This window comes from Prionailurus bengalensis, chromosome C2 (genome assembly GCF_016509475.1).
Source record: "Prionailurus bengalensis isolate Pbe53 chromosome C2, Fcat_Pben_1.1_paternal_pri, whole genome shotgun sequence".
In the NCBI taxonomy this organism is placed as follows: Eukaryota; Metazoa; Chordata; class Mammalia; order Carnivora; family Felidae; genus Prionailurus; species Prionailurus bengalensis.
In genome coordinates, this window is record NC_057350.1 from 133,842,488 (window position 1) to 133,857,994 (window position 15,507).

Genomic DNA, 15,507 nt, shown 5'->3' on the forward strand with positions numbered 1-15,507 from the left:
GATGATATTAGTGGCAGGTCTTTCATATATGGCTTTTATGATCTTGAGGTATAATCCTTCTATCCCTACTTTCTTGAGGGATTTTATCAAGAAAGCATGCTGTATTTTGTCAAATGCTTTCTCTGCATCTATTGAGAGGATCATGCGGTTCTTGTCCTTTCTTTTTTTTTTTAAATTTTTTTTTTCAACGTTTATTTATTTTTTTTGGGACAGAGAGAGACAGAGCATGAACGGGGGAGGGGCAGAGAGAGAGGGAGACACAGAATCGGAAACAGGCTCCAGGCTCTGAGCCATCAGCCCAGAGCCTGAAGCGGGGCTCGAACTCACGGACTGCGAGATCGTGACCTGGCTGAAGTCGGACGCTTAACCGACTGTGCCACCCAGGCGCCCCTCTTGTCCTTTCTTTTATTAATGTGATGTATCACACTAATTGATTTGCAGTTATTGAACCTGCCCTGCATCCCAGGTATAAATCCCACTTGATCATGGCGAATAATTCTTTTAATGCACTGTTGGATCCGGTTGGCTAGTATTTTGTTGAGAATTTTTGCATCCATGTTCATCAGGGAAATTGGTCTGTAGTTCTCCTTTTTAGTGGGGTCTTTGTCTGGTTTTGGAATCAAGATAATGCTGGCCTCGTAGAATGAGTTTGGAAGTTTTCCTTCCATTTCTATTTTTTAGAACAGCTTCAAAAGAACAGGTGTTAACTCTTCTTTAAATATTTGGTAGAGGGGCGCCTGGGTGGCTTGGTCGGTTAAGCGTCCGACTTCGGCTCAGGTCATGATCTCATGGTCCGTGAGTTCGAGCCCCGCATCGGGCTCTGTGCTGACAGCTCAGAGCCTGGAGCCTGTTTCAGATTCTGTGTCTCCCTCTCTCTCTGCTCCTCCCCTGTTCATGCTCTGTCTCTCTCTGTCTCAAAAACAAATAAACGTTAAAAAAAAAAAATTAAAAAAAAATAAATGTTTGGTAGAATTCCCCTGGAAAGCCATCCAGCCCTGGACTCTTGTTTTTTGGGAGATTTTTGATTACTGATTCAATTTCTTTAGTGGCTATGGGTCTGTTCAAATTCTCTATTTCTTCCGTTTCAGTTTTGGTAGTTTATATTTTTCTAGGAATTTTTCCATTTCTTCCAGATTGCCTAATTTATTGGCATATAATTACTCACAATATTCTCTTATTATTGTTTGTATTTCTGCAGTGTTGGCTGTGATCTCTCCTCTTTCATTCTGGATTTTATTTATTTGGCTCTTCTCCTTTTTCTTTTTGATCAATCTGGCTAAAGGTTTATCAGTTTTGTTAATTCTTTCAAAGAACCAGCTCCTCGTTTCACTGATATGTTCTACTGTTTGTTTTTTAAATTTCAATAGCATTGAGTCCATGGGGAGGGGAAGAAAAAAAAAAAAGAGGTTAGAGACTGAGAGAGCCAAAGCATATGAGACTCTTAAAAACTGAGAACAAGCTGAGGGTTGATGGGGGAGGGAGGGTGGGTGATGGGTACTGAGGAGGGCACCTTTTGGGATGAGCACTGGGTGTTGTATGGAAACCAATTTGACAATAAATTTCATATTAAAAATAAATTTCAATAGCATTGATTTCTGCTCTATTCTTTATTATTTCCCATCTTCTGGTGGTTTTGGGGATTTGCTGTTCTTTTTCCAGCTCTTTAAGGTATAAGTTTAGGTTGTGTATCTGAGACCTTTCTTCCTTCTTTAGGAAAGCCTGCATTGCTACATACTTCTCTCTTATGATGGCTTTTGCTGCATCCCAGAGGTTTTGGGCTGTCATGTTATCATTTTCATTGGCTTCCATGCACTTTTTAATTTCCTCTTTAATTTCTTGGTTAACTCATTCATTATTTAGCAGGATGTTCTTTAATCTCCAAGTATTTGTGGTCATTCCAAATTTTTTCTTGTGGTTGATTTTGGGTTTCATAGCATTGTGGTCTGAAAATATGCATGGTATGATCTAAGTCTTTCGTACTTGTCAAGGGCTGATTTGTGTCCCAGTATGTGATCTATTCTGGAGAATGTTCCATGTGTTTAATATTACCTTCTTAAACTTCTGATGGAATGAAGATAAACTTCAGCTCAAGCCAAGTTAAAATACAAATATATAAATATACACATGCACACACTAAAACCTTAACAGGGTAAGAATTTGGTTACTGTACAATGTATACCAATATGAAAAAAAAGTAAAGGTATAGTCTATACTTGTATAGATTAAGGTATAATCTATTTAAGATAGCATTAAATGAGCAAAAATTACATTCTAAAAACCCTCAATGTTAATTTTAGTGTGTGCATGAGATTATGAAAAGCACCAAATGCATAACCATGGTGAACTCTGTGCAGGGAGGAAGGAATGAGATCAGAAAAGCTATTCAGAGGACTACAAATGAATCTGTAATTTTTTTCTTTCCTAAAAAAAACAAAAAAACAAAGCAATGACATATTACTTGATTACTTAATATTACATATTACTTAATAGATTACATTATATTTAATAAAGCTGAGTGGCAGTTATATAAGTGTTAATTAAATGACCTCTCATTTGTATTATTTAGAATATTTCATAATAAAGAAATTTCAAGAAATTAAAAGAAAAATGTATAGTTTATCAAAATGTATGTTTTAAAAATCTAAAAAGGAGAGACTTCTAGTGCCAGCCAAGACTGGGTAAGCCCACCATAGCCTAGCTCTCTAATCACAATGGAAAACTGGGAACAAAATATAAAAAGCAACTGCCTGAGGATTCTGAAAAGTAACCAATAGTAGATGGGTGGGGGAAAGGAGTCAAAGAAGTGACTCACACAAGGGGTGAGTTTCTAAGGTTTATTTCCCTCTCTTTTACTTTGTAGCTTTGACTCAGGGCGGTGCTGGTTATAGAACTGAAGGGTAACAAAAACTTGGGGAGAAACATTGTTTTTTTGGACAGGTGATCAAACAAAGGGACCCTGAAAGCCAGGGAGGAGCACGACGGGGAGAAGTTCAGGTTTTTTTCTTTCTCCTTTTTTGCTCTCACAGCCATGCTCTGGGAGCGGCCCTCCTGCACAGCTGTATCATGGTAGATCCCCAGCAGCTAAAATTCTGAGAGACTTCATTTTTCAGGCAAGAAGAACCAGGAAAGGGGCCCCTTTGGACTGTAAAGGGTATGGGGACAATCCCCCTTACTTTTTATCTTTCTTTCTTTCTGTTACTTTGCCCCAAAGGCAGTTCTGTTTGTGCAGTACTATAAGGCAGCAGCAAGGGACTCCTGGAAAGGGCAGGGGGTGTCCTACAGAGTGTCACTCTGGGGAAAAGAAATCCCTAGTTCTGGAGAGGAACTGGCACACGACTGGGGTTCACCCTTGGGCTTTGCATATGTGGACAAACACAGCAAAGGCTTTGAAACTCAACTGACTCTGGAGCTACTGCCCCTCTAGTAAGACCTTGCAGTCTGAACCTAACCAGACTAACTGCTTGCTAAAACAAACAAAATCAACATTCAACAGAGGATGTAAATAGGACCTAGAATCTTGCAACGTAATACTTAAAATCTAGGATACATTCCAAAAATACTCAATATATGAAAGAATCAGAAAAATTTGACCAATTCTCAAAAGAAATGAAAAGACACCCATTCTGTGATGACTCAGATAATGAGTAAACAAGGACATTAAAACAGCTATTATAATATGCTCCATAAAGTGAACAAAAATACTCTTCCAATAAATGGGAAGATAGAAGCTCTCAAAAGAGAAATATAAAATATAAAAGAGACAAAAGCATTGAAAAGAACTGAATGGAGAACACAGCATAATGTATAGAGCTATCAAATCACTATGTTGTATACCTGAAACAAATGCAACATTGCATAGCAATGATATTTCAATTAAAAGGTAGATAAAATAAAAAATTTATTTAAAAATAAATAAAAATAAAAAACATTTCATATAAGAAATTTCTAATAAACTACTTTAAAGATGAAAAAAAGTTGAACAGATATTTAGGGACCAATGGGACAGTATCAGAATGTCTACAATTTGCATTATCCCAGGAAAGGAGAAAGAGATAGGTACAGAAAAAATATTTAAGAAATAGTGGTCAAAAACTTTACAAATTTGGTGGAAGACATTAATTTACAGATTGAAGATTACAGAACAAGGATAAACTGAAAGAAAACCATGCCTAGACATATAATCAAACTGCTGAAAACCAAAAATAAAGAAAAAATCCTGCAAGCAGGCACAGGAGAACATACTACATGTAGGGGAACAAGGATTCAAATGACTACAGATTTCTCATCTAGAACCAGGAGGGTCAGAAGGCAGTGGGCAACATCTTTAAAGTGCTGAAAAGTCTAAAAAGAAACAGGTGTGCTTAAAATTACATTTCAGAACTTCTCCTAGATTCATTAAAGTCACAAAATAATTTAAATTAGCTTAAAATCTGCCAGGCCATTGTACTCAAATTCTAGAATGCCACTCACCTGGATCTGGCAGCAGCCACACAGTTCGGATGGTTATCAGGGATAACACCCTTTCCCATGGGGGTGGGCAAAAACGGCAAGTTATACCGCTCCACCAATTTCCTGATACCCTCTTCTGCATGGGCATAAGCAGCACCTACAAGAAATGCACACATATTAGACAAGTCAGTTAAGCTCCAGGCACTGTGATTCTTAAAACAGTTCACATGAAATTGCTTTTAGAACTTCTCAAATTTTCTTCCTGGGAATCTATCTTAAAGCCTATATATGGAAGAAGCTTTAAGCACAAACATGTTTGTCACAACTATACTAAACAAACAAAAAAAATGGCAAAGATTTAAGTATCTACCAGTGAAGTATTAGTATATACATGAGCAGACATTAAAATTATACTTAGGAAAAAAAATTAAGACTGAAGAAATGTTGTTATAATATTAAATGAAATAACCAATATAACTAAAACAGTCTATATGGTGTGATCACAATATACAAAATATACACACAAAAATGAACGTTTAAGATAGTTGTCTTTGGAAGAAGGGATTTCTTCTTTCTAATCTTCTGGATTTTCCAACATTTTTAATAATGATCACATATTATTTTTATAGTGGAAGAAACCATAATTCATGCATAGAACTGAAGAAATAGAATAGATATTCCCTTAAAAGGGTAAGATCTCTGGGCATTCTAGAATAATTCTGTGATTTCAAAATTAATAAATAATGCTAAATGAAAAGAACTCATACTCCAATTTTGAATATTAGATATGTTAATAAGTAGTGAAGACAATTTCTAAACAGAATCAACATTCTTTTGACAGCTGGGCAAAGTTTAGAGTTCCAATCAATGCTACCTTTCCCGATGATAAGAAGGGGCTTCTTGGCATTTCTAATAACAGTTGCTGCCATACATATAGCGGAGGTCTCTGCCATACTAACAGGAGGTGGCATGCAACACTCCATGTACCTGGAAGTGAAGAGCTCTGTTCATTAAAAGAGGCAAGTTTTAAACTTTTAACTGTGAAAATAACAAATACATAAAAAGGTAGAAAAAAAGCAGTACAATAAACTCCATATATCCACCTGATATATTCAACAACTTAATATCATTTTACCACATTTGCTTCACACGTACGCACACAAATATGTACATAAATTTGTTTCCTGAACCATTTTATTTATTTTTTTTAGTTTTTTAATGTTTTATTTATTTTTGAGAGAGAGAGACAGACAGAGTGCGAGTAGGGGAAGGGCAGAGAGAGAGGGAGACACAGAATCTGAAGCAGGCTCCAGGCTCCGAGCTGACAGCATAGAGCCCGACACGGGGCTCGAACTCATGAACCGTGAGATCATGACCTCAGCCGAAGTTGCTCAACCGACTGAGCCACCCAGGCGCCCCATTCCTGAACCATTTTAAAGAGAATTATAGGCAATTAAAAGCTTTTCCATGCAGCTCTAAAATATAAAGACTTTCTCCTATATAACCATAATGTCCCTATCACACCTAGTAAATTAAGTTATTGCCTAATACCATCTAAAACCAATCAAGTGAGTAATTCATTGACAGGAAATTTGAATCAATGGTTTTACATTGTAGTAATAGTTCTTGTAATAATAGTAAAAACATACTAAAAGCCAGTGTTTAATACTATGTGTCATTTAGTCTCATTTAATTTTCAAAACAATGAGGTTAGGCATTTTATTTCCATATCACCACTGGGGGAAAAACTCAAAGTAATTTGCCCAGCGTCCCCAGATGGTATGTGGCAGAGACTGGACTGAACTAGGTCATTCTGTCTCCAAAGCCCATGCTTTTAACTACCTCACTGTATTTCCATTCACTGGGAGAGTCAATATTTTAGTATACAACATGCCTTAGAAAAGAAATATTAAGTATAGTTAGCATAGAAATTTAAATTATAGTTAAGTATTTCTAGACACCAAATCCTCAGTGTTTTCATTTATTTGAAAAAACATTGCACACTGTACAAAATTTGAACATATAATACAAAAAAGACATTCAACCTTTACAAAAATTTTAAAGAAAGCTTACAGAGTTAACTTACCAGAGACTCATCTCTGCCTTCCCTCCGCTCAATAATGCATTTATCATGTTCAGGTATTATGCAGAGTAGATGACTCTCACCAAGAGAAGCAACTCCTTGGTATACTGAATACACAGAAATGCACACTGTCTCTCTGTAGTCACTGGAGAACCACTGGGTCCACAACAGCAAGAATATACTAAATGGTACCCAGAGGGATGCATTAACCTAAGTATCCATCCTTATCTGAGGTGACTTTGATCCCAGTGAAAAATGTTTCTTATATTCTTTATTCACCCAGTGTTTATTTAAGAAAGAAGGGAACATGGCAAATCATAGTAACACCTGAGTTGGAATAATTTTAAATCACAGAGACAGACAGAAAGACTAAAATTTTTTATGCCGAGTGCTAAAGAATTTTTCAACAGTCGCCTGATCTCTTGGTTTACACTATGAAGACTCTATATAACCCCTACTACATTGATGGTGATGTATTATGTATAGCTATTAGAAGAGTAATTTAAAATGAGTGCTCAGAAAGCTCCAGGCCTTTGGCCAGGATTTAGTTTAATTATTAAATTGTCAAAAGTTAAGACAAATGAAGATTTATAAACTGCTAAGTAATCTGTGAAAAAGTTAAACATTATAATAACACAATTAAGAAAGAACTCCAGTGTAACTATTCCTTACCTTACAGAATTCACATTCACCTGCAAGTTCACAAAATCTGCAGGTATGTCAACATAACAAGCACCTGGACGACCATAAATGCTGCTTCTCACTGCCTAAATTTATTACAAATAGAAGAAAATATTTTAAAACTCTCATTACATAATTGAAATACATAATTCACTCAAAGATAATTAAAATTGTGAAAGGAATACGATTTTAATTTTTCTGGACATCCTTAGCTGGAGAAATAAACAATTTTAACTAAAACTGAAATGCCCTCTATTGAAATATATATTTTAAAAGTATTTTTTTAAAGGGGAGAGATATGAAAGAAAATGCTCGCCAAAGGTTTTAAAATTCATGTTGTAGCACGCATTGGTCTTAGAAATTACCCACCAAGCTCTGCCTGCCAAGTCTTTACTCTGTAACATGTACTTTTCCCTGCTTCCTAATCCTAAAGACTTGGCCAACTGTGATATTGTAATATGTACCACATGGTTTTGAAACAGCTCAAACATAACTCCATATACCAATGTTGGCCAACTAAAATCACTTTATAATACACTGTTTAATCAACTAAGACACAGTTTTATATACATTAGTATAATTTTCAAACATAATCTTTTGGAAAAGCATGACAGAAAGGGAACTCAGGGTCTCCTTTTATCTTTCTTTTTACTTTTCTGTAATTAAAAATAATAATTTAAAAAACTTAAGGAGAAATTTTTTCAAAAATTATTTATTTTATCTCTGTGTCTATAATTAAATGACAGCAAAATTAAAATGTACATAGCTCTTTATATCATTTTTGACTGCCTGAATATATACTAAATTGTTGCTCATTCTATTGAGAATAAAAATAACACAGGTATGAGCAACTGAGAAAAACCAGTTGACTTGGAGACCTGTAATTAAATACTTTACCTTCTCGATAATAGAGGGAATAGTCTCTATGCTGCTTGGCCGGGCAGAGAACTTGCTATATAATCTACAAGCTTCAACCTATATGCAGAAAGAAAATCCCTTAAAATTCAGCTTATAGATCATATTACTCTTCTGAAGGAAGACAAAATGTTAACTCATTACTTCCTATTATGTTTAGAGAAAAGATGGAGAAAATACATTACTTGGGCTGTTTCTGTAAAGCCTATGCAAAGCCCAATCAAATTTAAGTCTCAGTATGATTCAGACAGTAAATAAAAAACAAGACATCATTTTCCCTTCTCAGACTAGCAAAAAAGAAAGAGTTTGATAATATTCAGCGTCTACCTCCACACAGGAAAACAGGCACTCTCCTAAGCTGCTGGTGAAAGTCTAAATAGAAGGGAAGTTGATCATGTCCACTAAAAATTAAAATGAGCATATCTTGGACCCAAAAATTACATAGCCAGGAATACAAAACTTCATCTGTTTCATGTTGTTACAATGATAATCTAACCTTACGTTTCTGCCAATTTTCCTGTTACATATTTTACTGCTATGCTGTTTGGGACGTGTCAGTTCAGTATTGTTGATTTTTCACTGTTTAAGGTTCCCTGAGGCATTATATAGAAATGGTGTCTCTTGATACTTTTTGGTATGAAATCTATGGAACAGTTGGTAGTCTTAGTCCCACAAGCACAAAGGAATTAAGATTTTCAGTCTCTTCCTGGTCATGGCAGTATTTCCACAAAAACAGTATTTAGATTTTAAATCAAATGTAGTGATCTTTCTCTTCAAATTTCTCATTTCATCTAATAAACTTATTTCATCTTCCTTTTCAGGAAAAAAATATCTGCAATGGACATTATCTCTACTTTCTTTTCATCTATAAAGTTTCTATAGCAATCTTAAATTTCCTTTTAAATAACTTATCTGCTCTACTTATTTCTCAAATATATCAGCATCTTTTATTTTAATTTTTTAAAATGTTTTTTTTTTTAATTTTTGAGACAGAGAAAGACAGAGCATGAGCAGGGGAGGGGCAGAGAGAGACGGAGACACAGAATCTGAAACAGGCTCCAGGCTCTGAGCTGGCAGCACAGAGCCTGACGCAGGTTTGAACTCATGGACTGTGAGATCATGACTTGAGCCAAAGTCAGACGCTCAACCAACTGAGCCACCCAGGTGCCCCTATCAGCATCTTTTAAATAGCCATTGTTATTCTTTGCCATTAACGAAGTAAAACTTCAATTCGCTTTCAAGAGGACAGAAATATAACTTTTGCATCAAACTATGCCAAGATCTAAAATTTTACAATGATTTAAACCATATATAAAATTCTATGTTTATATTCTGAGGTTCTCACAATGACTCAGTAGACTCTGCCTAACGGTTTTAACTTTGCTCATAACTTTGTACTATGAATGGGTAAATATATGCTTAAGAGTTAATCATTCACTCTCACCTATTTGTTTCTACAATGATTCTTAAACCTGTAGCATTTTGTTTTATGCATCTATTTATGAATACCTCTGTTGCACCTGTATTAAATATGTAGAAAAGCAAAAAAAAAAAAAAAATCGCACTATGCCATCTTGTTGACAAATTCTTTTAAGTTTTTAGAAATTTTTAAATATTTTCTTTCCTCAGCTTTCTAAGATAAAAATGAACTTGTCCAGAGTCTACTGACAGTCATTTTATTTTTTACTGATAGTCATTTTAAGTAGGATTTTTCCTCTCAATTTTTTACTTCCTTAAAGTTCGAGAGGCATTGTCCTACACCATTTTTATTCCTGCATCTTTAAGACTTATTTTCAGAGTGTAAAAGCCTGTTAAAAAGATGTATTTCTTAGGGTGCTTGGGTGGCTCAGTCGGTTAAGTGTCTGTGCAGACAGCTCGGAGCTTGGAGACTGCTTTGGATTCTGTGTCTCCCTCTCTCTCTGCCCCCGCTCCCTGTCTCAAAAATAAACATTAAGGAAAAAAAAAAAAAAAGATGTATTTCTTGGAAGACTGCTCCTAAGCAGGCAGAGCCTGCTTTAATATCCACACTGAGATTATCTTGTAGTTAAGGAAAAATCACCTTTAAATTATCTCAAATATGTCTATTTTATTGTCATTGTTTATTTTACAGATAGGTTATTTTTTCTCGTTAAATCTTTTTTTTTCTTCTCATTAAATCTTAATAGCATTGATTTATGCTACTAAACTCTGTAATAACAATTTTAGAGTTGGATACCTGAGGAAACTCCTGGAAGGCTCCCATAGTTTCCTGACTTCTTTCAGAAGAACCACCAATCACAATCAAGGGCCTGAAAAATTTGTTGTTTTAAAAGAGAATTACAAATAAGATAGACATGTAAAATACTGAGGAAAGTGCCCAATAAGTAAACAGCAATGTATGTTGACAGAGAAAATTTCAACAAACTAAATATTTAGTAGGCAACCGGATATGAGAGAACCCTTCTTTAATTCCTTAATTTCAGAAAAATCTGAAATTTATAGTAAATGCTTTTCCTCCATGCCTCCCTCTTCCCAAGTCCTTCTGGATATGATGCTAAATCTCTACCTGTGATAATGTAAAAGAACTCTTTATGCCCTTCCCATTATTAGTCTTGGGATTAAGAGGAGGAAACATTGTTTTTCACACCTTCCTAAGTGAGTCTATTTGGAAATGATGGAGTGAAAGAAACTCCACACCAATAATCCAATCTTATCCTTCAAGGAGAAGAAAAGTTATGGCAAACTTAAAAGTTACGAAAAACAAAGTCAGGCCCTAAAGAAGGTAAAGAAAGAGAAAGACTAGGAAGGGAGAAAGAAGGCATATGTCAAGAAAGTGAACAATGCCCTCTTACTAGGACATTAGTCTAAATAACACTAAAATATTTAATCTTCTTTCATATTCCTAGTATTAAAGAAGATTAAATATTTTATGAATTGACTAGAACATAACCCCCTCTAACATGATCTTATTGGCTAAAGCATGGATCTTTGATCTTCTTTAGTAACAGATTCATTTAAAACCATTTCCTCGGGGCACCTGGGTGGCGCAGTAGGTTGAGCGTCCGACTTCAGCCAGGTCATGATCTCGCGGTCCGGGAGTTCGAGCCCCGCATCGGGCTCTGGGCTGATGGCTCAGAGCCTGGAGCCTGTTTCCGATTCTGTGTCTCCCTCTCTCTCTGCCCCTCCCCCGTTCATGCTCTGTCTCTCTCTGTCCCAAAACAAATAAACGTTGAAAAAAAAAATTAAAAAAAAAAAAAAAAAACCATTTCCTCTAAGAACTGCAAGTTACAAATACTGTTTATTTTCAATCTTTGGAGTTTTGTTGGTATTCCTTTTATGGCCTCCACATGGTTAGTTTTTACTTTTAAACTACTATAAGAAGAAAGGAAAGAAGGCATCTGGCAAGAAAGCGGACAATGTCCTTCCTACTAGGACGTTGGTATAAATAATATCTAAATATTTACTCTTCCTTCATACTAGGATGATACTTCTTTGTATGAAGGAAGATTAAATGTTTTATGAATTGACTAGAACATAACTCCTTTTAACATGACCTTACTGGTTAACCCCAAAGATGGGGTTAAGTGCAAGGTCAAAGAGTAAGTACTAAAGAGCTTATAAAGCAAACTCAAAAAATCTAAGAATTTCAATTGTCTTGCTACTTATGCAAAACAAGATAAAGAACTGGATACATTCTTACATTCTGAGCTGAGGTGTTTTAAAAATAATTCTGCACTTAAAGAGAACTGCACACACATTCACATATATAGAGAGACACATACACATACATATACACACACACTCCAAAACGTGTTGGTTTTTCTTTAAGGTTTATATACAGTATAGTTTTTTTTAAAAAAAATTTTTTTTCAACGTTTATTTATTTTTGGGACAGAGAGAGACAGAGCATGAACCGGGGAGGGGCAGAGAGAGAGGGAGACACAGAATCTGAAACAGGCTCCAGGCTCCGAGCCATCAGCCCAGAGCCTGACGCGGGGCTCGAACTCACGAACTGCGAGATCATGACCTGGCTGAAGTCGGACGCTTAACCGACTGCGCCACCCAGGCGCCCCTACAGTATAGTTTTAATGAGTTAAGCGTAAGCCTGTTCCCACAAGCTTCTACACGTAAGTTTATAAACACTTTTATCTTAATGAAAGATGAATATGAATGACATGTTATACACTGTCTAGTTTCTATGAGTTAAACACAGACCTATCACCATATGCTTCTACACATACGTTTAGAACCACGTATCTTGGGACACCTGGGTGGCTCAGTCGGTTAAGCGCCTGACTTCAGCTCGGGTCACGATCTCACAGTCCGTGAGTTCGAGCCCCATGTCGGGCTCTGTGCTGACAGCTCAGAGCCTGGAGCCTGCTTCAGATTCTGTGTCTCCCTCTCTCTCTGCCTCTCCCCTGCTCATGCTCTGTCTCTGTCTCAAAAATAAATAAAAACATTAAAAAAACTTTTTTAAAGGAATACTTATATCTTTTTTATTTTTTAGTAGGCTCCATGCCCAATGTAGGGCTTGAACTTATGACCCTGAGATTAAGAGTCCCATGCTTTACCAACTAAACCAGCCAGGCACCCCTAGAAATGTTTATATCTTAATGAAGGAAGATGTTACTTGAAAGAAGGTTTATACACAAGGGAGACTTAATGAATTAAGCATACGTGTATTCCCATATGCTTCTACACATAAGTTTTCCAAAAACTCAAAAATGTGTTTACCTCTAAGTAAGATTACTGATATTTTTTTGTTGTTCTTCCTAATACTACTCTTAATTTAATTTTTTACCAAGCCATTCCCTCAAGCACCTGATTCCAGGTCTTCTCACGCTAGATCAGTGGTTGTTCCAGTAGGTAAAATCACACACGGACATTTAAGAAAATGTTTTCAGTAACAGCAATTTAATTACCAACAGTTCATGTTTGCATTTGCCATACCACCCAAAGCATGGATGAGACCTGGGCCAGAAACAACAAGGCATACGCCAGGCCTAGAAGCAAAACAGAATTTATTTTATTAAAAGCAGGTCAAGTGGAACAGGTGATTATATCACTTTAGGGGGAAACATGGCAACTTTCTTGGACTTCAAAGGAAGGACATTCAGGTCTTTACTACAATTGGTAAAGCAATTATTAGAATATTTTGTGAATTATAAAAGAAACAAAAGAAAGATTGTATCGGTCTTCCTGCAAGAAAGAAGAGACCCATCATCTTCACACTGTATTTCACTAACTTCTTCATATTTTGAACCTCTTCATATTTTAAAGAGGTTATATTTGGGCCCCATTGATTTAACTGTATACAAAAGCAAATTTTTGACGTGGAGTACATTTTTATGTGGAAAAATATCTTTAAAAAATTTTAATAGATAAATATGTCAATTGATATCTGACAGAAAGTAATTCTGAAATGGAATGACCTGCCTCAACTTTTTTAAAAATTTAATTTGAATGCTTTACCCTAGATGTGACTTTCTAACTTCAGAACACTCAAGGAAAAAGTATCTCCATATATAATTCAGTTTGCCATTTTATATTCACAAAGTAATTTCTTAAGAAACTCTGTTTAAGACAGCCTTTAAAAGAAACAGAAATAAAACACAGACTTGAGTTTACCTGCCTGTCAGATATCCAATCGCAGAGGCAGCATAACAAGCCTACAAAGAAAAAATACTGGGACTTAAGCATACTGGGATCATTACCGTAAGTACCTGTATAAATATTTACTATTAAATAAAAAACTAGAACAGAGTGGTAAAGGAGGAACTGGAACGCTTTCAGTTTTAATAAGTAATGTTCTACCTGTAAATTTCAAGTAATGGCTTAGGAATCTAATCTAGCTCTTAGTGTTTCAAGGAATTTGTCTATATCATCTAGTTTATTAATAATATCCTCTTAGATTATTATTAATAATATCTGCAAGATCAACAGAAATGTTCACTCTCAATCCTAATATTGGCAATTTATGTTTTCTCTCTTTTATTCTTCATCAGTCTTGCTAGGGATTTATCAAATTTATTAATCTTTTAAAAGAACCAATTTTTGGCTTTGTTGATTCTACCATTAGATTCTACTGTTGTTTTCTATTTCACTGATTTCTGCTCTTGTATTCATTATTTTACTCCTTTCATTTTAGGTTTAGTTCGGTTTTCTTTCTCTAGCTTCTTAAAATATAAGCTTAAAGCACGGATTTTTAAAAATCTTCTTTGGTAATAGATTTACTTAAATAGATTTTACTATTTCTTCTAAGAACTGCTTTAACTCTACCTTACAAGTTTGAAATCTCATCTTTTCTATATCATTCAATTCAAAATATTTCTTATTTTCTGCTGTGATTTCTTCCTCAACCCATTGGTTAGTCAGGGTTCATAGTGATGTGTCCTTTTTCATTCCTGCTATTAGTAATTTGTATTTTCTCTCTTTCATTTTTGACCACTCTGCCCTAAAGTTTTTTAGATTTTACCAATCCTTAAAAACGTTTACCAAGTATCAAATATGTTATTTCACTTTCAAGTTTGGGGATTTTCTAGTTATCTTTCTGTTACTGAATTTATTTCTACGCTGTCAGGTTACATATACTGTATGTTTTCAATCTTTGAAGATTTGTTGAGATTCCCTTTATGGCCTCCATATGGTTAGTTTTTACTTTTCTTTCTTATTTTTTTATGTTTATTTATTTTTGAGGGGGACGAGGGAGCCGGGGAGGGACAGAGAGAGAGGAAGATAGAATATCTGAAGCTTGGACCCATGAACCCTGAGATCATGACATGAGCTGAAGTTGGATGCTTAACAAACTGAGCCACGCAGGCACCCTGGTTAGGTTTTACTTTTAAACTACCCTTCAACTGCACAGGAAAAAGAGGAGGTGCTAAATTAAACACAAGATAACCTGAAAAACTGCTAAATACTCTCTCAAATAAATCCTTTTTCTTAGTCTGAGACATCTTTTTCTAGTATTATTTCTTCTCATTTTTTTTTTTAGAAATAGTAATAAAAATGATATTTTTCTAAACTCCACTCAGTTTTATGTGTAGTAGACTTACTTAAATAAACGTTTAGGATATAAGGGTAAAAAAAATTAAAAATACATTTTTAAGAATCTTTAACTGCTGCCACTACCATATGCCCAACTAAGAAAGGGCACACAGGCTCCATGCCGTTTCTTTGTTACTATTCTCCGCTGGCCCTTATCACTTTCCCTTTTGCACACAAGACCAAATTCACACAGGATAGTAATAAGACAACGCCAAAAATGCAAGTGCATAAAATACAATGTCTGGTGCAATCTGAACACTGAAGAACACTGTCCACTTATTAAAGCGGGGTAAGAAATATTGCTACAGAATGCAAAATACAAAACAACATATACCAAAAATTATATCCTTCTG

At 35.3% G+C, this 15,507-nt stretch overlaps 1 protein-coding gene across 5 annotated transcripts in view; it reads right to left on the reverse strand.

The window, feature by feature from the left end:
* Nucleotides 1–15,507, reverse strand: part of HACL1 (2-hydroxyacyl-CoA lyase 1) — a 90,854-nt gene that overhangs the window by 70,797 nt on the left and 4,550 nt on the right. For 4 of the 5 annotated variants that reach the window (XR_006299513.1, XR_006299514.1, XM_043595441.1 and 1 more), the window contains 7 exons: nucleotides 13,736–13,776; nucleotides 13,030–13,110; nucleotides 10,344–10,416; nucleotides 8,111–8,188; nucleotides 7,205–7,299; nucleotides 5,324–5,436; nucleotides 4,471–4,606 (listed from right to left, as the gene is read on the reverse strand). Coding sequence is in view for 3 of the 5 variants with exons in the window: in XM_043595441.1 (XP_043451376.1) it covers nucleotides 4,471–4,606; nucleotides 5,324–5,436; nucleotides 7,205–7,299; nucleotides 8,111–8,188; nucleotides 10,344–10,416; nucleotides 13,030–13,110; nucleotides 13,736–13,776 (617 nt within the window). In the remaining 2 variants the exon portion in view is untranslated. The remainder of the gene's footprint in view (nucleotides 1–4,470; nucleotides 4,607–5,323; nucleotides 5,437–7,204; nucleotides 7,300–8,110; nucleotides 8,189–10,343; nucleotides 10,417–13,029; nucleotides 13,111–13,735; nucleotides 13,777–15,507) is intronic. The other variant, XM_043595443.1, reaches the window with a different exon arrangement.